The sequence below is a fragment of the Panthera onca genome, chromosome A3 (assembly GCF_046562875.1).
Source record: "Panthera onca isolate mPanOnc1 chromosome A3, mPanOnc1 haplotype 2, whole genome shotgun sequence".
Taxonomy (NCBI): Eukaryota; Metazoa; Chordata; class Mammalia; order Carnivora; family Felidae; genus Panthera; species Panthera onca.
In genome coordinates this window covers 77,098,529-77,124,854 of record NC_138341.1, presented here as the reverse complement: position 1 = coordinate 77,124,854, position 26,326 = coordinate 77,098,529, and the positions used below count along the sequence as shown (strand labels likewise).

The 26,326-nt window shown below is 39.7% G+C and overlaps 1 protein-coding gene across 6 annotated transcripts in view; it reads right to left on the bottom strand.

Annotated features, from left to right (window-relative positions):
• The window catches only part of THADA (THADA armadillo repeat containing), a 325,993-nt gene that overhangs the window by 161,479 nt on the left and 138,188 nt on the right, over window positions 1–26,326 (bottom strand). For all 6 annotated transcript variants that reach the window (XM_078444418.2, XM_078444419.2, XM_078444420.2 and 3 more), the window contains 2 exons: window positions 21,771–21,860; window positions 20,110–20,241 (listed from right to left, as the gene is read on the bottom strand). In XM_078444418.2, the coding sequence (XP_078300544.1) occupies window positions 20,110–20,241; window positions 21,771–21,860 (222 nt within the window). The remainder of the gene's footprint in view (window positions 1–20,109; window positions 20,242–21,770; window positions 21,861–26,326) is intronic.

The following is a 26,326-nucleotide window of genomic DNA, read 5'->3' as shown; positions in this document are numbered from 1 at the left end:
CAATGATTTGTGCTACTGCTGGATGAGAGAAATTTGAGCAATTTCTCTGAATTTGATTACTCTCCAGAGATTGTAATTTGTTTTTGCTCAAACCAATTAATGCCCCTGAATGATTCTTCTATGTTTTGTAGCAACACTTCAAGCTAAAATCCGAAAGAATGAATTAAAAAGCAAAAAACAAAAAAACAAAATGTAAAGTACATGGAAAGTTTTGAAAAATTCCAAGAAATTACAGATTTTTGGCCTGAAAAAAGAGCACAAAAGAGCAAGGAATATTGAGTGTTAGCAATAGACCCACCCCAGGGAAGATTCTTTCCTCAAATCAAGACTGCAATTAGGTAAATTGAGTCATATATCAGCCAACCTACAGCATCCAAACAGACCATTGTCAGCCCTATTTTTAAATACCTTCAGGGAAAGTTTTACATCCTCCTTTGGTTGCCCCAATGCTCATGTTAGTGTCACAGTTAAAAGTACTCAAGTATAATTACACTTTTTCCTGCTGCAACTTAATTTCATTTTGCTGGTTCTACATGCCAGGGAAATAAATGAATCTATGTCTAAAAGCATAACTTTCTGACTTGTGTCTAGAATATATTCTGAATAATAGGAAAACAAACAACCAAATTAAAAAAAACAATGGGTCAAACTCTGAACTGACACGCCAACAGAGAAGATAGATGGGTGGCAAATAAACACATGTACAGATATTCAATACCCTTAGTCATTAGGGAAGTTCAAATTAAAACCACATAGAGATCCTACAGGACACTCACGAGAAAGACTAAAATTAAAGACTGAGCATACCAAGAGCTGGCTAGGATATGGAACAACTGGAACTCTCATCCTTTCCTGGTGGGAATGTAAGACGGTACAACCACTTTGGAAAACATCTGACATAAAAAGTTAAACATACGCCATCCATACAACCCACTCACTCCACCCCTAGGTGTTTATGCTAGAGAAATGAAAACATATGTCAATACAAAGACTTGCATATGAATACTCCTAGCACCTTTATTTGTAATAGTCAAAACTATACATAGCACAAATGTCCAGCAGTAGGTGAGTCTATAAAAAAAATTGTGATACATGGGATACTATTCAGTGATAATAGTAAACAGATACACATAGTAACATGGATAACTCTCATCGCTTAGTCAGGGTTCTAAGTTCAGGGTTTCTGGGGTTAAAAATATGCTGTAAATATGCTGAGTGACAAAGGCAGACAAAATAGAATGCATAATGTAGGATTCCATTTATGTGAATGGAAATTAGGAATGCAAATTAGTCTGTGGTGACAGAACACGGACCAACAGCTGTTGCCAGGTGATGGGAGCCGGGAGGCTGGAGATTACAAAGGGGCATAGGAAACTTTTGTGGGTGATGGATATGTTCCCTATCTTGACAGGCATGATGGTTTTATGGGTATATAAACTTATCAAATAGTATACTTTAAACATGTGCACCCTATTTTATAACCAATTATACCTCCATAATGCTGGTTTTAAAGAATAACCTTTCACGCACTTTAGAAAAGTCACCAAACTATACGCATCCCGTCTGGTTTTCCCTTCTCTGCCTCCAATCCCATCTGCACATCATCCCAAGTCTTCCTTTCCTTAGATCAAACAAGCCCAGCTATTTCCTTTGAACGTTTATGACCAGAATTAACTTTTCCTTGTGCTCTCTTAAATCAATGAACACCGAAATCGTAATGGTTAATCGTATAAGAATAAAAGAACAAAAGCTATTTTTTTCTAGGACAATGCCTCCAAATTTTCCACATGCTGTTCTAGGACATGCTAAGTGAGATTAAGTGACTTTGCCCAAGTTAAAAAAGGGGGGTGATTGAACAAGCTGGGATTCAGAGTCAAGTCTGTCTGTCTCCACTGCCCATGCTAGTTGAGAAAACCAGTGTGCCTCAGCTATAAGACGTTTTTATCACTCTAGGATTAAACAGCCGTAACACATGTTAAAAGAAATTCAATTTCATTACACTTACGTACACTTGACAACTCAAACCATTCAACCAAGCACTGCCAGATTTGTTGGGCCAGCTTTAATAAACACATCTGCATTTAGCAGCGGGATTTTCCACGTGGTTATTAAGGTTAAACAGATTTTCCCCCATCTTGAGTAGATTAATCCTGCTTCCTAATATCTTTTATTTTTGCTTATTTTAATATTTTGCTTATTCCATAGTGAAAAGGCAAATTTCAACTTATCCCAGTTTGAATCATGCCAAATTCTAAGAAGACAGAAGCCAAGGTAGTACACTGTTATTTAATATAGTCTAAATGAATACACAATGGAGACTGCTGTGCAAAGTTTAAAGATGAAACAAAACTGATCACACACACACACACACACACACACACACACACACACACCCTACCACTAATTAAAAATATACTAGTGTTACAAGTATACAATTTCAGTGGTGGTATTATCTTTGTTCAGAAGCAAGGTACAGTGCTATATGACTAAAGCTCTCCAGCATTTAATTAGGTTACTAATTATAAGGAGAATCACATTACCTTTAAGTCCTCCCCTGGATTGTGACTAAGGCTTAATACATTAATTTCACGGTGATTGTATTTTAAGATGGGGAACATGTCAATGAAGAATTCTGGCCACATCCTCCAACAAGTACATGTGACTGAAGGTTTGGGCTGTCACACAGCTTGATACATTTAACTAGGGAAAAAAATCACGAATTCCCACTTTCCCACTGCTAATTTTAGTGGCCAAGAGATATCTTACATTGCATTTTAAGCAAAAGTAGCATTCAAGGGAATCTTCACAGAAGGTGTACACGTGAATGTAAAAAGAAAGAAGAAAATTTGTAAGCAATATTTATTTATTTCCATTTGAATTCAATTAATAAATTTAGCCTCAATTCAGTATCATCTTACTCCCCAGGTTCCCTCCTGGCCCATCAAAAAAAAAAAAAAAAAAAGTGCAAATTATATGAGTCATTCTTCAATCATGCCAAGGATATAACCTTCAACCTAAGATTAAAAATAAAGTGCTACGTGTGATATTCAATACTGTTCAACTTCTGGGTGCTAAGATCTAATAAATACAACATTTCAAAGGAAATTAAACAATCTGGATCACTTCCATTCATCTTTGTGATTTCATCAGTAGATTTCTATGGCTTTGGTGACATTTGCTAGTATTTGGACGCTGGGTAAATTGGTGGAATTTGCCATCATTTAGTTTATAATCTGTATCACCACTTTGTACAAGGCACAGAAAAGTTCTCTACTCCCCTATATACTTCAAAGCATTTCATTTATTGTTCAAATGATTACTCTGACAAAACCATTAGTCAAGAAGAAAGTAAAGAAATCTTGTTTTTTAAAGGGCAGATTTTTAAAGATGCATCTTTCACACCAGAGTGCTTTAACCACCCATGCTATTTCTGGCAAAATCTTTATTTCCTAAAAGAATACTTTTTTAAAAAATTCCAGTTTTTTTTTTACCTATAAGAAAAGGTTAGGGCTTATTTTTACTGGTTTCACTCAAAGTGAGCTTATATATTTTAAATTTACTTTAACTTCTTCCTAGGCTCCTATATTTTCTTGCCTTTTCTAAGGAAAACACTAAATTTGAGAAAAGTATTGCTGAAACCATGATGAATGTCTCACGACCGCCTTCAAACGATGGTAGGAATAAGCACATAAGCACACACATACACAGGGGAAAAAAGCATCTTTTAGTCAGGGTGCTGGGTTCAGGGCTCCAGGGTTAACAAGAGAAAAAGTTTTGGGAACTGAACAGGGCTATATTCATATTTCTTTCTTTTTTTCTACCCTGAAATTCATACTGCAGCTATGTCACCAGGGAACATGTTTGCAAGGCTTGAGAAGTTTCTTGGCTTAGCAAAAAGCAAACAAACAAACAAGAAGGCAACAGTGTAGTCCGCAAAAAGAACCCCCATCACCAGTGAAGCCGAAAGAGCTGGCTGAGTCACAGGTCAAGGGCCTTATAGCAAAAATGGGTTGGACTGAGGATACAACCTAACAGGAAAGCATAAGGTCAGATGTGAGTTTAATCTGGTGAAGAAACATGTGCCTGACCACTTAATGGCTGCCAGATACCACAGAGGAGGTTCACTTAACTCACACCACTTCTGGTCGTGGAGCATTTCAGTGCCATTCTTTGAGAATCAGAGCAATAGATGCTACTATTCTAGCCATCAGGAGACCTTATTCCCTGCTTTTGTTACATTTGTAGAAGGAAAGTGGCTATAGTGGTTTGGAAGCAATCATTTTCAAGACAGGGCTCTGGCTCTCCCAATCCCCAAATTTCCCAAGTACGCCCATATGATGGTGGCGAAACAGTCTCTTCACCATGTGAAGGTTCTCTGTGATTCTCTGTGCTCAGAGTCTCACCACTTTTAAAACAGTGAATAATGCCTCATATCCAACAACAATTCCATTCAAAATAAAGCGGACTGTGCAGCCCAAGCCTTTGGTATTTCCAACCGTGACCAAAGTACTGGAGCTATTTATTCATTTGTTCATCTATTTTTATTGTGGTAAAATACAGATAACATAAAATCGACACATTCTTAAGTGGACAGTTCAGTGGCACTGAGTACATTTTCCAAGTAGTTTCAGAGAATTTTAGACTCTGGCCTCCATGTCTAGATACGCATTCCCTGGTTGATACTCAGGGCTTCACAGTGAATAAATGTCATTCTATTTCCAGGTAACTTCTCAGCTAAGTATTCACAGTCAGAGTTCACTCAACACACTAGGGTTTGCATGCTTGAGGTGAAGAATGAACCACCGAACCCAAGCATTTGTCCATTTTCTTCCAGATGGAAGATAGAAACTCTGGTAGTCTCTTCCTTGCCAATAAACCTTTTGGAAAATAAGGAACCCACTATTCTGACCTTTGGGATTTTTATCAACATCAGACTGCAGTTCAGAACACAGACAGGAAACTGTCCAAGGAAAACATGCCCCCAAATGGACAGGACATAAACAGAGCTGTAACTAGGTAATTAATGGTAGGGACTTGACTCCCCTCACTTCACTTCTCTGATAACAATCTGGCATTTTATCAGCAGGGTCTTTTATCTGGAAGGATTCACTGTGTTCTGCTGTCTGGAACTATTCTGGGAGGGGACAAAGACAAGCTTTCATCTTGGAAAGGAAATGGAACCACATCTAGAAGGCATAAGGAAGAGTCAGAGCTGTTAAAAAACCTTCAAGTCTCTCCCTGCCAGAAGGAAGAGGTAAGTAGAAAATAGGAAGCCCCCTTTCACTGAAGGCAAGAGAGCAAGTTCTGGTGGGAAAGAAGTCACTGCAGTCCTCACCCATATCACACATGTGAACGTGGCAACTTGCTTTCTGCCGTTGTTCCAAGTTCTGCATCCTCTCCCCACCACCGACCTTATCCCTTCCCCAAACACTTCCCCAAACACCCAACCGATGTCTTCTATTTCTCTTCCCGTCCAAACCCAAGAAACTTAAACTAAACCATACGGTGGTATAACTGACTAATAATAACTTAAAAGTACTATGTCTCACAGTGGGATTTCCATTTTAGAAGGGATCGAAACCATGTACTTAAATAATGAAAAGTCTATCTGTGAAACTCAAAATGGAGGAGGCATCTGAGAAAACTGGGTGGGTAGAAGGCACCACTTAAGGCTTCTGAAATCGTTTCAGATAGTTTTCAACTACCTTAGGGGTAAAGCTGGCCCGGGTGAGTGGCTATGGCCATTAGGCTACTGGCCCTCTGAGTGGCTTCATTCCTAACAGGAAAAGGGACCATTAGGGAGGTCAAATTAATTAGTAGTAGAAAGCATTCCCTTTTCCTCCCTCCACACACGGCCATTCCACTCAGCCCTCATAACAACATGTCACGGATTGGTTGTGGAAGGACTTGGGAAAAACAGGGCTTTGAACTCCCTATCCTACTTAGAACCCGGGAATATTTATCCAGGGTTGAGCCAGGGTGGCCGGCCAGTTCCAAAACCCACACAGCCTGGGGCTTATACACCAGAGCACAGCTTCTGTCAGGCTGTGTAGCAATCCTGTGGAGGCCCCTTGGTCCTACTCAGGGCTCTCATGACAGATGGTTCATAGCAGTACAGACAAGGGGACGGCACTAGGAAGCCTCTCTGCTGGCCAGTTTTCAACAGGGCCTTCTAGCAGGACACGACATTCTAACACTGTTTCTTTCAGGACGTGTTCAACCATGCAGCAGAATGCAAATCCCGCTCCGGTCTTTTCAAGTTTTCCCTAAATCCGGTTTTTATTCTGGCTCTGAACTAAATTCTTAAATCATGCAGGGGGAAAAAAATGGGCACAAAGTGACTGAATTATATTAATTATATGGCATGGAGGCTCAGCTAGAAAACAAGAATTACATTTCTTAAGTTTCTCTTCACTAGACTTATGCAGGTTATAATTAGTATTAAATGAATTTCACTTTTCATTTCATCCAAGCTGAAAAGAAGCTGAGCCTTAAACTCTGTCTTTAGAGAAAAAAAAGAGATTCTTCTGGCAAAAAAATAAATAAAATAAAGTAAAATAAAATAAAATAAAATAAAAATAATAATAATAATAATTAAACAGTTAAGCAAAAAAAAAAAAAAAACCAAACCCACACTACTTACCCATCACCCAAAAGGACCGCCTTAAGAGACTCATTTGTTTAGTGTTTGAAAATATTTTCTACCCACTGCTTGTCTGTGTGACACAACCTTCAGTAACAATTCAGCTTTTTCTTGGCTACCTGGATATATTTCCATAGTTTCTACCCAGATGGGTTTCTCCTAAATGACTGTAATAATCAAAAACAAGATGCTTATTTACTCAGCAGCACCCCTCATACAAATATGTATTTTTGTTAATGTTCTGGACATTGTAGAAACCAAACAGAAAAATCTCATTCGTGTGGGCCTGCCTAATTTTGATTTTTTGTGCTTATTTAGACTGAGAATGAGCTGCAGTTTACCTTTGCGACTGAAAGTTTTCATTCAAAGTTAGGGAACATGTGGCTATCTCTTGGGGACCGGTGGCCAGGATATGAACATGCCAGGCCAGGAATTCTCCGATACAAAAGAAAACACAACCCTGAGGGCACATCTCGCTCCTGGTGTGCCTTCCAGCAGGTTTCGGCTAGTAATTTTTGGTTAGTGAACGAGCAAGGTAGGACTGTGCACATGAAAAATGCAAACCTGAGAAAGAAGCGGGGTGGATTTCAACCCACAGTCAGAGGCCTTGCAGCGTGGGTTGTCAGCTACTAGGGTAACCCGGTGCCGTTGTCCGGCCACTGGAGCAGCTACCCGAAGTTACTCTATGCAGTTTGGAGTAACGGAACTTTCACATCGTAATAGTCAGTGATTTGAACACTTCACGATTCAGACTTGCCATTTTTCCACAATAAGTGTGGGATTACCACACAAAGAAACGTTGACAATTTTTCAAAATTTCAACATATGCTGGCTGATAGCGTTGAGATTCTGTTTTCTTTCCAAGAGAATCAAAAGAGGATGATCGACTAAGCTGCTGTGTGTGAAGGTACTCTGTAAATATCAAAGTTTTACCTAAATGTTTGTAGCTGTAAATTTTTTTCTTTTTCTTTCAGTAACTCGGGAGGTTTTCAAAGTTATGTGAAGTTTCGACTGTGGAAACTTATGATGGTAAAGACAGATGAAAAATATATTCTCTAACAGTTTAAAAGTTATAAATAAAGAGGAACCCACAAATAATCTCATTAAGACTTTATGCTTCTTGGGCCTCAAGACACATTTTTCTCTTTGCTAAGACACGCACAACTGTGCAATGACCCATGATTTCCTATTCTAAGGAAAACTTCTTTTGTAAGAAACTCTCAGTATTTCTCAACAATCTCAGAACTTCAGTTGAGCCAGTCTTATTTAGCAACCTGTCACAACCACTTGGGCTTAACTGCGAGCTTTTCTTCCTTTTCTACTGATTTCAGATTAGGAAATGAGACCACTGCCAAAGCAGTGCCCAAGATGGGATGGAGGGAGAGCTCAAGACAGCAAAGTGAGTCCAAATATTTGTCATTCGAAACTGTAGGTTAATTTGGGCATGTGGAGAACTAACTTGCCATGTAGCATCAGAAGCAGGCATATTGTGGTGTTAAGCATTAGTGTAGCTAAGGGAGTGGCAAAGAGCCTGGGTTCTGGAGCCAGACTGCCTGGGTCAGATCCTGGCCTTTTCACTTCCTAGCAGTATATGACCTAGGGCACATTTCTAAAACTTCCTACAACCCGACTTGTCCTCTCTGGAGGATGGGGATAATAACATTACAGACCTCTCACAGTGTTGTCATGATGATTAAATGAGTATGTGTCAAGTTCTAAAACAGTGTCTGGCCCATAGCTAAATATTATCATTTATCACTAATTTGCTGGAACAAATCAGGGCAAAGAAGACAGGGACCAAGAAGCAGCATACCAGAAAGGATAGTCCATTAGACCAAAATCTTATCTGTCTGATGCTCCACTGTATTTCTATCGTGCCCAACACACAATTGATGTTTGCAGTAAACACCTATTGAGTAAATGAATAAATGAATCAGTTCTTACAGACTGACTCCTCAACAATGTTTTTACTGTGGACATATGATGCTTACTCTTTTTGTGCCTTGGCTTTTCTATCTCCAAAGAAAGGTACCAACACCTGCTACCTTGCTATCTCAAACTGATGGTCGTCAATAAGAGAAAAAAGGCAAATCATTTCAAACTTACTGGAGGGATATATAAGTCAGTGACTTTTTTTTTTTCAATGTTTTTATTTGAGAGAGAGAGACAGAGCCTGAGTGGAGGAGGGGCAGAGAGAGAGAGGGAGACACAGAACCTGAAACAGGCTCCAGGCTCTGAGCTGTCAGCGCAGAGCTCGACGCGGGACTTGAACTTGGGAATGGCGAGATCATGACTTGACCTGAAGTCGGATGCTTAACTGACTGAGCCACACAGGCGCCCCCCAAAGTCAGTGACTTTTTAAAGCAATGTTCCTTTGTTAGTGAGTACATATGAACACAATGACATCGGGAGGACGCTTGTGATACCCTGAGTCCTGATTTCCTCTGACTACAGCTGGCCCGATGGAATGTGATGTTACACGTTGTGCTAGGCCCTCAGAGATGGCTGTTTCAAGCCTCAGGGTGCAGACGAATTACCTGGAGACTTGTTTTGAAATTGCTGACTTTTAGGTATCTATGGGACATGAAGAAGGAGTTGTCCAGTAGAATGCTGAATCTATGATTCTGTACGAGTTCTAGATCTAGGACACCGCTCACTGTATGTGAGGAGCAACCCCAGACAGTGCAAGCAAAGTGAAAATGAAGAGAGTAGAGGGCAGGGCAAAGAGGCACACCAATATTTAGGAGGAAGCAGAAAGAAGGGGTCCTGCCAGAGGAGAAAGATATAATGGCCAAAGAAGGCCACAGAGGAAAGAGCGTCACGAAGAAGAGGATGTGCAGTAGTGTCAAACTCCAGAGAAAGGGAAAGAGGGATGAGCACTGAAAAGCATCCAGAGGCTTCTATGACTAGGTCACTCCCACTGCACCCTTGTAGGGGCAGCTGCAGTGAAGTGGCAGAAGAAGCATCCAGGGTGCAGTAGTTTAAGGAATGACTTAATGGGGGGAGGGTGGGAATGGAGCCTGTGAACACAGAAAACCTTTTCCAAGCATCTGGCTATAAAATACGGGTGAGAACTATGGGGGCAGGTGGGGCGGGCGCCTCCATGGAGAGTCTAGGCCTAATGGCCTCTAGTTTCTCTTGCAAATGGGAGGTGACAAAAGTAGGGGCACTGGGTTTAGGCAACAACACAAAGTAGGCCCTCAGCAAATATATTTACGGGACAGATGAACTGATGACAAGAGTACTCACAAAATAAAGTGAAAGACAAGAATAAATGGTGAAGAATAAATCTGTAGCTGGTGTGGAGGGGAGGTGAGAAGCACAGTCAAGAGTCTCAGGGCTCAAGGCAAGTGAAGAAAATAAGATACGAAGGAAAAAGTAGAAGGATATGGGGGTGAATACATCCTGGGCAGTTGATGTGACTAATGCAGCTTGTTTTAACTAGATTATAAATAGACTGGGAAGGGTCAAGGCCCAGAGGAGAGGGAGGAAAAAAACTGTGCCAGTCAGGGAAAGATATCCCAAACATGCTGGGTCATTTTAAGCCTACTATAATTCATCTTTGCCTTCCTACTCTATTCCCTAATTTGTATTTGCTGCCTAAAGAGAAAGACCTACATTTTTTATCTTAAAACACTCCCTACCATGTAGGATAAGATGAGTGCACATCAGTCAGCATTTGGGACTTGCTATTGTCAAATCCTTCAGTTCAGCATTAAGAATGCCTGCTGAGCACCTTGGCTACAAGTCTTGAGAAAATAATTAAGACTAAGGAAATAAAAGCTCCTTAGGGAAAGACATTAATAAAATATTTTGAAATTTAAATGTTACTATATTTGTAAGAGTTTTCCTCCTACTAGTTATTATTTCCATATGCCTTAAATGTATACCTCGGAGCAAATACTGTCCTTTATTGAAATTAGCCAAGATTCTCTACCATCGGTGTCCCTTGTTAAGCAGCAAAGCATTTATTTTCTGAATTTCCTGGGTCATCCTTGATTCAAGTGGAAGCAAGGCTCCTTACAATGACTTCCAAGTTATGAATCATAAAACTCTCTACCACAATCTTTCTCTTGTTAGATCCAACAGTCTACATGGTAGACAGCATGGCTTTTCTCTCGTTTTGCATGAGCTGCTAATCACCATGGGAGATTTCTGAAAGCCCTCGAGAAAGAAAACTGAATTCCCTTCTTTTCCTGCCTTGCTACTTGGGAGAGCCTCCTGAACTTCTCCAAGAACACTGGCACTCTTCCCCTTATTTACTGGCCCTTGGCCCTTAGTGTATCTGTCACATAATTCAATGGTTAAAATTCACTATGTCAGGTGCAGAAACATGGGTTTTATCTCACTAGCTAGGCCATAAGTTCTTCAAGGATGAATGCTTTCTTCCTTTACTTTGCATCTTACCAGAGACCTAACGCTAGCTAGGTATGCAATGGATATTTAACAACTACTTTGTTAATCTATTAACTGATTGGATTCTAACTTTTAGAGTGAATGGCAGCAATAGGCCATGGATTATCATCATTATCAAATATTTCACCTAAGAATGAAGCTGTTTGCAGATCAAATCACTTGTTCTAACATGACCTGAATTGGCCTGTTGAAGTAGCAGATAACACCGAAGAAAAGCTGGTCTCTACAAGTTTTGTTTTTTCAGCTTGCTTTGTCAATGCATTCCGTGAGAGGTGAATTCCTCATTCCTTTTGCTCAAAAACATATTTAGAAAATGGTCTTAAAGAGATCTGGCACCAGAGATGAAGTTGGCCAGGCCCCTCTCTAGGAACTAAGAGATAAAAATCAGTGACAGATGACAGAGTATCCTTTTATGCCAGTACTCTTTGCAAGAAAAGCTACACAATACAGGAAACATGATTTGATTTCACATGCTGAAGCTCAGCTACCCCTGGGTAGAATTCAGAAGTTCAGAAGGCCATGAGCACAGTACTCCACATGAAGCACTAGGTAGACAGGGCGAAGGTAAAAAGGAGATGGAGCAGGTAGCTGCATGAAGTGTGAATTAACCAGCATTAGGAAACAACCTTCCAGTCTCTGCTTTTAGGTCCTCCCCTGTTTAAGGGGAGGTCCTCTCCTGTATAAGGCCTAAAACTCCAAAACCAATGGTCATTGCTTTATTTAAAAATGTATGCCTCTATAATACAACAAATAGTCCCAAGGAAGTTAAAGACTTGGGTCTTTAACATATCTGTATGAAAGGAAGAAGTGAGCACAGGTTTGGCTTAGAGGCAGAGGGGAAAATGGAAAAGCAGAACCCCCCCCCAGGGGAACTGAACATCTGCACTTTGACATCTTGCCCAAAGCTGGAACTGGTATCAGGGTCACATTAGTAAAACCAGAGGTCAGAGTTTCCACACACTGATAGGATGGCAGTTCCCTTCCTTTCATGCCTCCATTGCTGGCAGATCAGGATGGTATAGGGACATTTCTGACCTTTAAGCCCAATCTCTAAGGCTCGTGGAATTTAGCAGTAACCACGGGAGGGGTGGAGTTCTGCTGGACCTCCAGGCTGGCCAGGTGGGAACAAGCTCTCCATTAACAGCACCAGCAAAGACCTATTCTCAGTTGTCTCCTCTTGTAATGGGCTAGGCTTGAGGACGCTTGTGTTCTCTCTATAGGCATCTCTGTTCAAAGAAGATCCTTCAGGAAGTTTGGGCAACAAAGAGTTATCTATTTTAATCACTTTTCAGAAAAGCATCTCTGACTCTTCTCAAAGACTCAGATGTTCCTTGTACTTGTCAGAAAACAAATGTGGTTTAGGCCAACATCTGGAATGGAGAAAAATATAGCAACCACAAAAAAGATAATTAAATTAATAAGGAATGCTTTTCAGACATAACATCCCATAGGCCAAAAAAATGTTTTCAGAACTATCGAGAACAAAGTTATAGAAGTTACTTAGAAGCTAAATTTAAGTGAATTAGCTGCTGGAGGGCACCCTATAGGAGTAGACCACTGTGACCTTGTGGGCCATGACAAGAATGGCACCCCAACAACCTGAGCTGTTCAGCTGATCTGAAATAAAACATCTCAAAAAGATGCCCTGCTGGTCATCTCAGATGTACTACAGAAAGCCCAACAAGGGATCAGTTTTTCTTGAATGCTTTCAATGACCAGCAGCTCAGCATTATAGAAATCTGTTCACTCTCTTGATGGAGAATGCTAACTTTCACAAAATTCTTCTTTATGTTAAAATCTGAAATCTATCTCTTACTTTCCCATTGGGAGCACAAGAAAGAAATTATGTGCCTTCTGCCATATGGCCGCCTCTCAAGTGTGTAAAGACCATTACCATGTTGCCTCTAAGTCTTTTCCAGTCTAACTATTTCCAGATGTTAACCTTCCTCCTCATCTTGGTCACCTCCTCTGGATAAATATTAGTTTATCAGTGACCCTCCTAAAATGGGAAGCCCAGAGCACAACAACACAATAGGCACAAGGATGTAGGTTTAATCTGACCAGAAGAATTCAGGAGGACTACAGTTTCCACTATCTGGAAGCAGCAACTGCTTCCTCAGGGCTCACCAGGAAAGCCTACTCCCCAAGATGTTTTCATAAAAACTGCTAGGGAGCCAGACAGCTCTCATCCTGTAGGTACACAACATTGGCTTTTCTTTAGAAAATCAGAATATGATACCTATCTCTACTAAATGTCATCTTGATCATCTCAGCCTATCGATCCAGTCTTTCAAGACTCTTTTGAATCTTGTTTTTAAATTAGGAACAATGTCAGACATATCAAATACAAAATAAGTATACAGAATACTATGACAATCAACCACTTGCCCAGAACCTACCTTAAGAACACACCACAAATAAAATTGAAGCTCCTAGTATATACTTGCTCAAGTTTATCCCCTTCTTCCCCAGCCACATAGAAGTAATGGCCACTAGCCTGAGTTTGCATTACGCCCATGCTTAAAGACTATTTTGAATTTTGATTCTATCACTACTTATATTTATGTTATATACAAACCTGATAAGCATGTGACCTAGTCTGTGTTCGTTTAAGTAAGTAATTCAAATGTTGAATAAAGCAGCATTGCCTTCATCTATCGGACTGGCAATCCCATCAAAACAGTGAGCTGACTCAGACATGACTTATTCTTAGGGAATCCTTACTTGACCTCAGCAAACAAAGTGTAAAGGTCTTGCAAGTAATACATTGAATGACTCAGTCTAAAACAATCAATATCAATACAACTGTTTGGTCACTGATAAAGTATGCCTTTCCCCTTGTCTTTTAAAAATCCTTCTGCAAGCTCCCAGCAGAATATTCCCATCCCACATTTCACCCAAATTACTGACATGGATCTAGGCTCATAAGTACCCGAGGCTATAAGTTACCTGGGTCCAGGAATTTGCCATCAACAGGACGACAGTGCACTCTTTTTTAATCTGCTCCCCTGCATCTAGCTACAGGGCCTTCCTTCCAGTTTACTGGTTGGGACAAGCCAAAGCAGAAGTTTAAAAAGTCGGCCCTCTTTCTATCACCATCAACCCCTTCCTCTTTATAGAATTTTTCTTAAAAAGCAAACCAAAGGGACTTTTATCTGCTATTTTGTAAGTAGTATTATCCCCATTATATAGATTGACAGCCTGAGGCACACAAGGGCCTTCTTATTCATGCCATAATAATCGGGAAGGCGTTTTTATAGATCTATGACTTCCAGCAAAAACAAAACAAAACAGCCAAAAACAAAAAAACACAACATCACCCTCCTTCTTCCATTCTTACCAATCCAGTCTCCTCTTGTTAAGTGCTAAACCCTGCAGCAGGTGGGTCTCCAGAGCAGTTTGCCAGATAGCAGTCAGGGAAAAGGGCTTCAGAGGCCAGGAAGGCCTCAGGTCACAGGCCCATGAGGCAGGAGCGGACCTACACAATATCTAATACTTTAATCTGATACATAAGGAAACAGAGGGTCAGAGAGGTGAAGCAAAATAAAAGTAAATGTCAGAGCTCCTACAGACTCCTCAAAGGCCAGGTAAAACACAAGACCCAGCAGACCTTCCTTTCTACAAAACCATTAACCAGTGAGATATGAAATGTGGCTCCAATACTGGAGGACTAGGAGTCCCTAAGTATTTCACAGATACACAGATCTGCTAAGACACAAAATGTCTCAATTTACAATTACTCTCATTTCTAGGTTAATAATTCAGTCTCTGTGCCCAAACCTGGGCGAGGCAGAGAAAGGTACCAAGGAACAAAAACAAACCAAAAAACCCAGAGTGGCTTCTACATGGAAAGAGGTTAAGATATACTTGGAGAGAATAAGCACTGAGCATACAAATTATGTGATGATACAATAATGATGAATACTAGGATAAGAGGTTTAAGGAACAAATGCTATAGCCATTCAGAGGGAGAGATGAGCCAGGCTTGAAGTGAACAAAAAGGGAGGAGGGCAGGTCTTCCTTTCCAGCAGTGTTTTAGCAGCCCTCTGCCTGTTTATCTCTCTGTAAGGCAAAGTCAGCCCTCTACTTATCTACAAGGATCCTGGGAAGACAGAGGAGATAGAAATGTGCCTCCAACCTCGAAGGGGAGTTCCCAGTATTACAATCACAAATGAAGGTAGAGGCCATCTATTGTCTACTGCAAAAACCCCAACTCTACACCAAGGTAAACAAGTTTCTTCAACTCCGTAACATGGGCAAGGAGTAACATGGTAATCCTTGAATTATGTAACTTTCAAAGACCAGAAAACAAGGGTCAATATTATTTCTCAATATCACAGGCTTAAAAGGCCTAACTCTTAGTATTTGTAACTCCTACCACCCTTCTTCCCTTTTTAAGACTGGTACAATCCAAAGGTCTCATGAAATATTTTTTAAATGTATAAAACATGTATTTTCCAATTTTTTTACTGTTGGCTGGGTTTTTAAATATCTCAACTACAGAAGTCAGCACAGGTCCCTATAGGTGATTTCCACTGCCATGTATTTAAGATTGTATTGTTATTTGCACCTCAATATTCTTCAGAGAAAAGAACGGCATATTTCCCTGAAAAGTTATCTAAGGTGAAATGACTGGAGGAAAGACATATTGAAAGTCCTTCACAATGAAAATGAGCCCCAAATTGGGGGGGGGGGGGGGTGTTGCAGATCCTTTTGAAAGCACCCAGAAGAATGAATAAAAGGCAGTGAAGGGGTATCTCTCATGGGTATTAATCCAATGCTGAGATGTGTTGTCAGCAATAGAAGGGGCTCTCTGTCTCAGTGGACACCCTCACACACACAGGTACACATGGCTCCAGAGAGAGGAGAGATCCTTGTCCAAGTGTTGCAGCTGGTCAGTCAGTGGCAGAACTCAGACAGAACCAGGTCTCTAAAATCCAGGGCCTTTGCTCTGTTCAGGACTCCACACTGTGGTCTAGGTTTGGGGCATACTCAGTTTCCTATAGCTTTTCAATTCAAACTTGAAACTCCTTTGTGAAAGGGAATTCAAAGGTACACATACAGAGATATTCTGGTCTGTAGAAAGCCCTAGACAAGCAGGACATATTCGGGGAGCCAGTCAGGGTCCCCTTTAAAGTATGAGTCACTCTGCTCTGTGGTATTTGAACTAAAGGGTGAATGGTCTTAAATGGAAGGCATCATATTTGCAAGGTAAAGGGTTGTGAATCTGCACCCAGCACAGCAGCAGACACATAAAATATCCTGGGTTAAAAAAACAAACAAACTTGTAAACAAAACATTGTGATTAGCATTATCATTTCTCTTCCAAGATGATGCAACAAGCATAACTTATGTAACAGGCATCACTTTGGAAAACCCAGATCAGAACTTCTAAGGTTTAAGTCAACAAAGCAGATCAGCAGATACAAGCTTATACTCCCAAATGTGGGAAAAGGGACAAAAATACAAACAATACCTACAGACATCTTACAGAGAGGAAGGAAATGGCAGGTATGTATACATAAGTCAAAGGGAAATAAGCTGTCACTGGGGCTTTTAATCTTCTTATTGTGCAACTCACTTTAGCATGGTCAGAGCAACCTTTGTGGTACTCCTACTAGCTGAAGAATTTCTATTTCACTAAACTAGCCAAGAGCCTGATTAGACTCTTCCAAGTACATAAATTAACACCGGCAATGTTACAAAAATAAAGCACTGCCTATCCACTCATGCATACATCCATCTTTTCAGCTATTATCCCAAGTCAAAATAGGCCACTCTTTACCATCACTAGAACTGCAAATATTGCCTAAAATAATAGGCAATCTTTCACTTCCTTCATGAGTAATTTTCTCAGAAGTAATTTAAATCAAATGTGTACACTTTTATCAAATTCAGTATTTTTTATTTATTAAAAAAAATTTTTTAGCGTTTATTCATTTTTGAGAGACAGAGTGAGCAGTAGAGGGGCAGAGAGAGAGGGAGACACAGAATCCAAAGCAGGCTCCAGGCTCTGAGCTGTCAGCACAGAGCCCAATGGGGGTCCAAACTCACGAACCGTGAGATCATGACCCGAGCTGAAGTTGGACACTTAACCAGCTGAGCCACCCAGGCACCCCTAAGTTCACTATTTGCTAAAAATCTGTTTTTGGCTCATCTGCCCAGAGTGATTGTGAACATTTTAGGGTAGCATGGGGTTGCCCCTGTACTAGGTTGATGAAACCCCAAACTGGAGTTTTGACTGAACTCCAAGTCTAGGATCCTTCCACTTTATCACAAAAGATGGTCAAGAAAGTTAAGCCAGCTTCTCCATACCTGGTCACAGACCAACCCTGCTACCTCTGGCAATGATCTTGCAGATGTGAGCCTGAGAGAAAGGCTGCATCTGATCAAGCCATCCTCACCAGTGCTAGTGGGGACATGACTTCTACATTCTAAAAACAGCCTACACTCAGATCCACCAACTCCGGAGCTTCCTCCCTCCTCCTCCCTCCTAACTGCTCCTCCTCCCTCCTAATTGCCCAATCACTTACTCAGTGTAGCCACTACTCTTGGCTACACAAAAGGGAGCTGGTTATTTTGGTGTAATAGAAAGAGTACACCCAACACTCTTGACAACCCTATGTTCTTGGGTTCATATCTAGCTCTGTACCTGACTTGCTCTCTGAACCTCAATTTCCTCAACAGGAAAGTGGGGGTGATAACACCTCCTCTCAGAGTCATTGTAAGCAAAACGCCCAGTTCGGTGCCTGGCAAATAGTCAAGGTTCAACAGACGTTGGTGTACTTCCTGCTAACCTCTCTGCTCAGAATACTCTTTTGCTTGTTTTCTGCATTCCTGGGTCAAAATCTACTTCTCATAAACCTTCTGAATAGCCTAATCAAGTACCAAGTATGAGCCGACTACTGTCTAGTTTATTAAAATTGTGTGTGCAGGGGTGGGGGAGGGGTTCTGATAATGTTTAATATCCCAAATTTAATCTTGGTACTCAAAGCGTGATCTATAGACCAACAGCATCAGCATTACCTGGAAGTCTGTTTGAAAGGCAGACCCTCGGCCCCCACTCCAGACCTAGTGAACCAGAATTTATGAGATTCCTAAGTGATAGGTTACCTCTTAATGTTTGAGAAAACTGCTCTATACCACAAATGGACATTCATTCAATAAATCAGAGCCTATTGATTCTCTAAGGAATCAATTGTGGCACTCATGCTATTTAGTGGCACTCTGTGAATCTTTATTTGGGTAGAAAGCAACTACTGACCAAAGCATTTTCCCTGGAAGGGCAGTAAAATGGATACTTTGTGCCTTTTGAGTTTAAAAAAACGATACATTAGGGCTCCTGGGTGGTTCAGTCAGTCAAGCGTCTGACTCTTAATTTCAGCTCAGGTCATGATCTATCGGTTAGTGAGTTCGAGCCCCATGTCGGGTTCTCTGCTGAGAGCATGGAGCCTGCTTAGGATTCTCTCTCTTCCTCTGCCCTCCCCACCCTCTCTCTCAAAATAAACTTAACAGAAATAAAAATAAATTAAAAACGATACACTGAGGACACTGGTTTTATGGCAATATTTAAATAATCTATATTAATGTAATCTTTGTTATATAATAAGTGCTTGGAATATAATAAGATGAGCATTCTGATTATACTAATAAATATACTGAAATATACTGATTATACTAACAAATAGCAGGAAGGATACTTTCAAAGTAGTAATTTCTGGTTTCTAGGATGCAACACATAACACTGGTTAGTGATGAGCTTCCATAAATTGAATGTCCTCAACACAGGATGACAAAGTTCTAAGGCACGTCTTTGTTTCTAATGGACGCTGTGATTCTGACCATGTGCCTTTCTCCCCCGCCCCATCAACCTGCTGAAACATTTTTCAGTTCTTTCCAGTTATGTGTGAAAGTACAATTTTTAAATGCTCCTGAAAGTAAAAAATTTACGACCCAAATTCCTAAAATGAATCACCAAAATGCTGGATCCAAGAGACTGGTAACTTTGTGTATCAGGAAACAAAAACCAATCTGAGTGAGTCATCTCTGTGATCAGAGATAACAACACAGCCACAGCCAGAGCTTGGCGCAAACAAATGGCTACAGCAATCGTATGCCAGCATCTCGTGTTTAATGGTTTCTCACATTAGAATGCATCAGTCAGCTCTGTGAAACCAGGAAGTGGAACCCAGGATGCCACATAAATAACAAACACATTCTCCTGAGTTTGGTGTATCTTACCATTTAGCTCTAAGTCTATTTCCATTTTGGTAGATAAATAAAAATGAAAGTGTTATTTTATCAAGAGGCAAACAGAAAGGTAAAAGCTAAGTAATATGACTGTGTTTCTGAAATGTTTCATAAGAAAATTTCAATACTTTTTTGGAAGCCTATTTCTTGATGCCTTTGATCGAAAATGAAAAAGGTGATAAGAAGTTGGCAATGCCTCAAAAACTCTAACAGAGAAAGGGGTAATAGGCTCTAGAAGTAGGAAAGCCTGCTGTCATCTGATTCCATGTATAATCCACATGCATGGCTCTTTCTCAGGTGCCCCAAGCTTGAAAGAGAAGTTGAGCAGGAAATGAATTTGTGCCACGCAGCACTGCCCTCTAGATGCTACCCCTCGCACCCACTAGCAAACTCCTCTGGAGTGAAGAGACAAATGTTCTCTTCAACACCTGAACAGGGGATATAACACCGGGACCGAGCCTGCCCCATGCTGGCCAGGCTCAACACAGGGCTTACTGCAAATACCCAGGCTATGGTTTTCAAAAGCGGGTATCTCCGATCACATCCATTAGCAAGGAGAGTGCCAAGGAAACATTACTTAAACAGTGGATATGGGCTTCTGCACCCAAGACAGAGGTACCTTCCTCTGAAACGTTGGAGACCACCTGGGGGCAATGGCAATAACCCTCAGGCCCCTGCTTTGACAAGACCCCCCCTACCAAAGTAAAAAAAAAAATCTATAGTTTCTGAAAAAAGAACAAGTTATAATACCCCATAAGGCCCCCATACCCACCCCATTATTTCCAGGAAACACATGCTACCTCATAATGAAGGGAATGAAAGGTGCCATGCTGAGAGTGGAATAGGTGCCGTCCATCGGGGAAGGGTAGAGTCTCCCCAACACCAGCAGTAAGAGAAACATGCTTGGATGACGGTTTAGTTCTCCTGCATCACTGAAAAAAATTATTGTACATAAAATATTTAAAATTTAAGAGGTGCAGTACTTTCTTCAAACATTTTTCTCATTAAATAATTCTGAACATCAAGTGAGACTCTCTATGATCAGAAGATAGCTTTCGTTCTTTTCCCTCCGTTTACCTCATGTTTTCCTAATGTGCAAATAAGGAAGAGCTACCGGCAAAGCCATGGTTTGGGCTTTTGCACACGACTCTTCTCAAAGCTAACTGTTAATTTGCGTCTGTGTTTTGATTTGAGCTGTTCATACAGTAGAGAGGTGGCTGTTCCAGAATATGCAATGTGAAACGTTCAACAGCCAAATGTACTTATGAAAGCTTGAACAGTCACTTACTAGGGCCAGAAAAGCCTGTCTGTACAAATTACTCATGTGAGGAAATGTATCATAAACAGAAGTAAAATTCATTGATGTTACTTTGCTTTCCCATTACGGATAATTAGTATGAATTCATATCAAGTGCCAACACTGCTAGAAGAATAAAAAAGCCCATGTTCTAAGATGTCCATTCTAACAATTCCACCATCAGTACAGAATGTGATTGAAAGCACAATGGTAAACTTTGCTATCTGCCCTGATCGGACTGGAAGCCCTCTGAATGGCTTTATTTTATGTTTCCAGGGTCACTGGCCACCTTTGCTCAGGTGGGCTGGTACCATTTCTGATCACAGGCGACCAGATTAGTCAGCTATTTGCTTAAGGTCACAATGGTCAACTGTAGCAGGCCAGTAAGAAAAAAATGGCAGGTGTTTGTGACAGCAAACTCAGTACGTAAACACACAGATTTTTATTTTTTTTAACTTTTTTTTAAATTTTTAAGTTTATTTATTTATCTTGAGAGAGAGAGAAAGAGAGAGAGAAAGGGAGAGCACGAGCAGGGGAGGGGCAGAGAGAGAGGGAGACAGAATCTGAAGCAGGCTCCAGGCTCTGAGCTGTCAGCACAGAGCCCGATGTGGGGCTTGAACCCACCAACCGTGAGATCATGACCCAAGCCAAAGTCGGACACTTAACTAACTGAGCCACCCAGGCACCCCACCCCCCTTTTTGATAGTACCATCCTGCCCCGTGTGAAGGGGGATCTCACTGAGGTTTTGGTTTGCATTTCCCAGATAACCAGTGATGCTGAGCATCTTCCCATGTGTTTATTGGCCATTTGTAAACACATAGATTTTTAAATATCATGGGAAGAAAATGATTTCTAGAAGAAATCACCATGTGCTTCTAAGAAGCTGGTTCCTGAAAAAACAGTATTACATTTGATAAGACAATATAAAACAGGATTTTAAAAATATAAAAGATAGTATAAAAACAGGATTTTATACAACTTTTCAGGTACAGGAGTACTGTAGAGAATCTGGCAACATGATGTAATAAAGAAGTAGTTTTAAAAAATCCATCTGTGTTACAAGGAAGGAGGGGATTAAAAACTGTTGCCTGGAGGGAAAAAAATCTTGATGAATGAAGTAATTCACTTCCTTGATCTTACTGTGTCCCACCCTATTCTCTTACCTGTCCACAGTATTAGCTACAGCTTCCAACTGCTGGAGAAGAAAAGGATAGAGTTCTGGGAAACGAGAAAAAAATTCGCTTCCTGTCATTCTGTAGAGGGATGAAAAAAAAAATTACTACCATTTATTTCCTCTGATTTAATGATAAAGCTTTTTTATTCTATTTAAAGAAAGATAACCAAGATCATTCATGTGAATATTTAATGAAACAAAAGTTAAGAACAAAACCTTACCTTAAGAATTTAACAATCAAACAAAACATTTAATTTTGATTTTGGAAGTGCTCTTAACACATGGACTTTTCTCTCAAAATTTAAGATTATGTATATTCACAAATATTTGATATTAAATTCTGTTGGGGAAGAAATAGGTAATTTGTGCAAATGCTGTTTCCACAACTGATGTGGACTATGAATAGAGTCAACACCTGGTTGACTGAGGTTGACTTGGCTTCCATAATAAGGACAGATCTAGAACAGCTTTCTCCAAGCTGGCACCGGTGACATTTTGGACCAGACAATTTTTTGTTGTGGGGTACTATCATGTGACGGTAGCATGTTTAGCAGCCTCCATGGCTTCTACCCACCAAATACCAGTAATACAATACCGCCTCACCCCCGCCCAGTTATGACAATCAGTTGAAATGTCTCTGGACAATGTGAAATGTATCCTGAGGGGCAAAATGGTCCCCAGTTGAAAACCACTGGTCCGGAGTATGGGTATCAGAAGCACAGACTTGGCGTGTATGGTTCTGGATACCCAACGCCAGCTGACTCCTGTGAGGATTACCTTTCCATCTTTATACTCTTGAATTCTGACAAGATCATTCAATCGGGTTTCACAAATGCTTATACTCATGTAATCCACACTCCTATGAAGACTCATAAAATTTCCATCATCTCAGAAAGTTAGCTTGTGCCCTCTCCCAGTCAACTCTCAATACCCAAAACAACCAATGATTTGATTTCTATTACAATTTGGTTTTGTCTATTCTAGAATTTCGTATAAATGTAGTAATACATAACCTAAGTTTTTTGCGTCTGAGGCCTTTTTCAGTCAGCATAAAGTTTATCCATGGTATTTGATGCAACAATAGTATGATTCTTTTTTTGTTGAGTAGTATTCCGTTGTATGAATATACAGGTTTGTTTACCAATTCTCCTCTCAACAGAAATGGGCTATTTCCATTTGTAGGCTATTATGAATAAAACTGCTAGGAACATTCCTATACAAGGTTTTTGTCAACATCTGTTTTCATTTCCCTTCAATAAATATCTGAAAATAAAATTTCAGCATATCTAACATTCTAGGAAACTGACAGTTTTCCAAAATAATTATAGCATTTTATATTCCCATCAACAATAAGCAAGAGATCTAATGGCTCTATATCCTTTCCAACTTTTGCTGTTGTCTTTCTTTTTTTTCACGTTAGCCATCCTAGCCGGTATATAGTGGAATATCCCTGAGACTTTGACTTACATTTCCTTGATGACTAATGATGATACTGAACACTCTTTATGTGCTTTGGCTATTGATATGGTCTTTTGTCAAGTATCCAAGATTTTTGTCTATTTTTAGATGCTTGTTTCTTTTGCCATACAAGTGCATTACATGTACTTTTTCTTAGTTTGTGGCTTGCCAAATTATTTTAATGAAGTCTTTTGATGAGTAGAAGTTTTCAGACCAATAACTGAATCAATTTTTTTCTTTTATGATTCATGCTTTCTATGGCTTAAGGAATCTTTGCCTATCCCAATATCACAAAGATACTCCATTTTCCTCTAAACGTTTTATACTTTTAGCTTTTATCTTGAGGTCCATGATCCATCTTAAATTAATTTTTGTGTATGGTGTGAGGTACAGGCAGATTCTCTTTTTCTCTTTTTCAGATTTATTTTTTTTTATAGTTGACATACAATGTTACACTAGTTTCAGGTGCAAAATTCTTTTTCTTCTACATTGGTGTATCATAATTTTAATAGGGAGATGCCGTAAGAAAAGATACAGGCCTTAAATAGGATAGATGCACCAAGTTCATGAACAAGAAGATTCAATATTTTTTTTTAAAAAAAGATTCAATATTATAAGGAGGAAATTCTCACCAAATTCAATGTAATTCCAATAAAAATAATAATTGTGCATGTGTATGTGTATAACTGGACAAGCAGGTTTTAAAATGTATATAGATGCATCAAGGGCCAGTGGTTGCAAAGATAATCTTGAAGAGCAAGGAGGGAGGACTCACCTAACCAAGTAGTGAGAAATATTATAAAACTTTAGTGATCAGGACACTGTGGTGACGAGTAGGCCCAAAATCAGAATCGAGAGCAAGGGAGCAGACACACATATGAACGAGAACTTGACTTCTGAAAGGGCTGGTGCCACAGACGGTGGTACTGTAAGAGATCACTAGGGCTCTGACAACCAAGTATCCACACAGACAAGATTAAAACTGGATCCCAACCTCCCACTACATACAGAATTAAATCCTTGCGAATTCAAAACTTAAAAGGTAAAACTGCCAAACCCATTAAGAAAACTGTAGAGAACAGAATTTATTAAACAAGACCCAAAAGCATCAACTAGAAGGAAAAATTTATATGTTCAACTGCATCAGTTAATAGTTTTTAAAATTTTTACACCAAAAAAAGAAAAAAAAGCACAAATAAAAACACAAAATAACACATGTACAAAAACACTTTTGACAGAGGAGTAGTATCAAACATTATGGAATAAAAGAGACTAAGAGACTTAGCTGACTTTTGAGGCCAAAAAAAGACTAAACACAACTTGTGGCCTTTGTTTGGATCCTGATTCTGGCAAACCAATTATAAAAAGACATTTCTCTTTTTTTTCTTTTAATTTTTTTTAATGTTTATTTACTTTTGAGAGACAGAGAGAGACAGAACGTGAGTTGGGGTAAGGGTAGAGAGAGAGGGAGACAGAATCTGAAGCAGACTCTACGCTTAGAGCTGGCAGCACAGAGCCTGATGCGTGGCTCGAACTCATGCACTGTGAGATCATGACCTGAGGTGAAGTCGGCTGCTTAACCAACTGAGCCACTCAGGCACCCCATAAAAAGACATTTCTAAGACAATTAGCAAAAGTTGAAGATCAAGGAATTATTAACTTTGTCAGATGTGATAATAGTATGGTGGTATTTCTTTTTAAGCATCAGTCATGCATCCTGAAGTATTTACAGGAAAAAAAATGACACAATGTCTGTGACCTCCTTCTCAGGACAAGAAATGGACAAATTAAGATTGGCACAATGTTGGGGGCGCCTGGGTGGCTCAGTCGGTTGAGCGGCCGACTTCGGCTCAGGTCATGATCTCACGGTCCGTGAGTTCGAGCCCCACGTCGGGCTCTGTGCTGACCGCTCAGAGCCTGGAGCCTGTTTCAGATTCTGTGTCTCCCTGTCTCTGACCCTCCCCCGTTCATGCTCTGTCTCTCCCTGTCTCAAAAATAAATAAAACGTTAAAAAAAAATTAAAAAAAAAAAAAAAAAAAAGATTGGCACAATGTTGATAAGCGTTGGAAGTTAAGTGCTGGATGTGCAGGGGTTAAACTATTCTCTTCTTTTTAAATATTTTAAAAATTCCCATAATAAAAAGGTTTCAAAATGATGGAAGTAAACATTTTATTTGCCAAGCCACAAATGGAGAGAAAATGTGTAATGCATGTAACCGAGAGTTATATAGTTAGTATTAGACTATGTGAAGAACTCCAGTGAAACCAGTAAGTTAAAAGACAAACAACTCAATATAAAAATGGTAAAACCTGTTAAAACATAATTCAGAGAAAATAAACATTAGTGGCCAATAAATATAAGATGCTCAATCATACTGAGCAATTGGCAAAGATTGAAAAATCCAATATCAAGTATTGGAACTCTTAGACACTGTCGATGGAAACAAAAATTACTACTACAATTTTAAGAATAATCTGGAATTTTCTTGGAAGCCACGGATGTGTTTAGCCAGTGATTCACAAATGCTATTTCTAGGTAAATGGCCTAATAAACTCTTGGACATGGGCACCAGAAGGCTCGTACAGCATATGCATAGCAGCCATATGTCTATCAATAGCAGAGTGATTAACTGTACACTCACACAATGGGTTACTGTAGAGCAGTAAATCTCAATGAACTACAGATGTATCAACAGATGTATCTGAGGAACATAATGTTAAGTGAAAAGAGCAAGTTAAAGAAGAATACAAGCAATATAATCCTTCTATGCAGTTTACAAGAAAGCACTAAATAATACATTGCTTAGAGAAATAAATTTAAGTGATAAAAAAAATGAAAAGCAAAGAAATAAGTAAAATAAAATTGGCAAAAGTAATCAATCACTTCTCCAAGGGGGAAAAGAAAGGAGATGGAATTAGGAAGGAATATATAAGGGGCTTCAAAAGAAATGCTCCATTACTTATACCCCTAAAAGTGTTTGTTGCATAGTTACTTACTCTTTATAGCTTATACACACTATATAAATTTTCTTTTGTACCTATTTCACATTCAGTAAAACCAATTTTTTTTATAAAGAAGAGAAAGTCT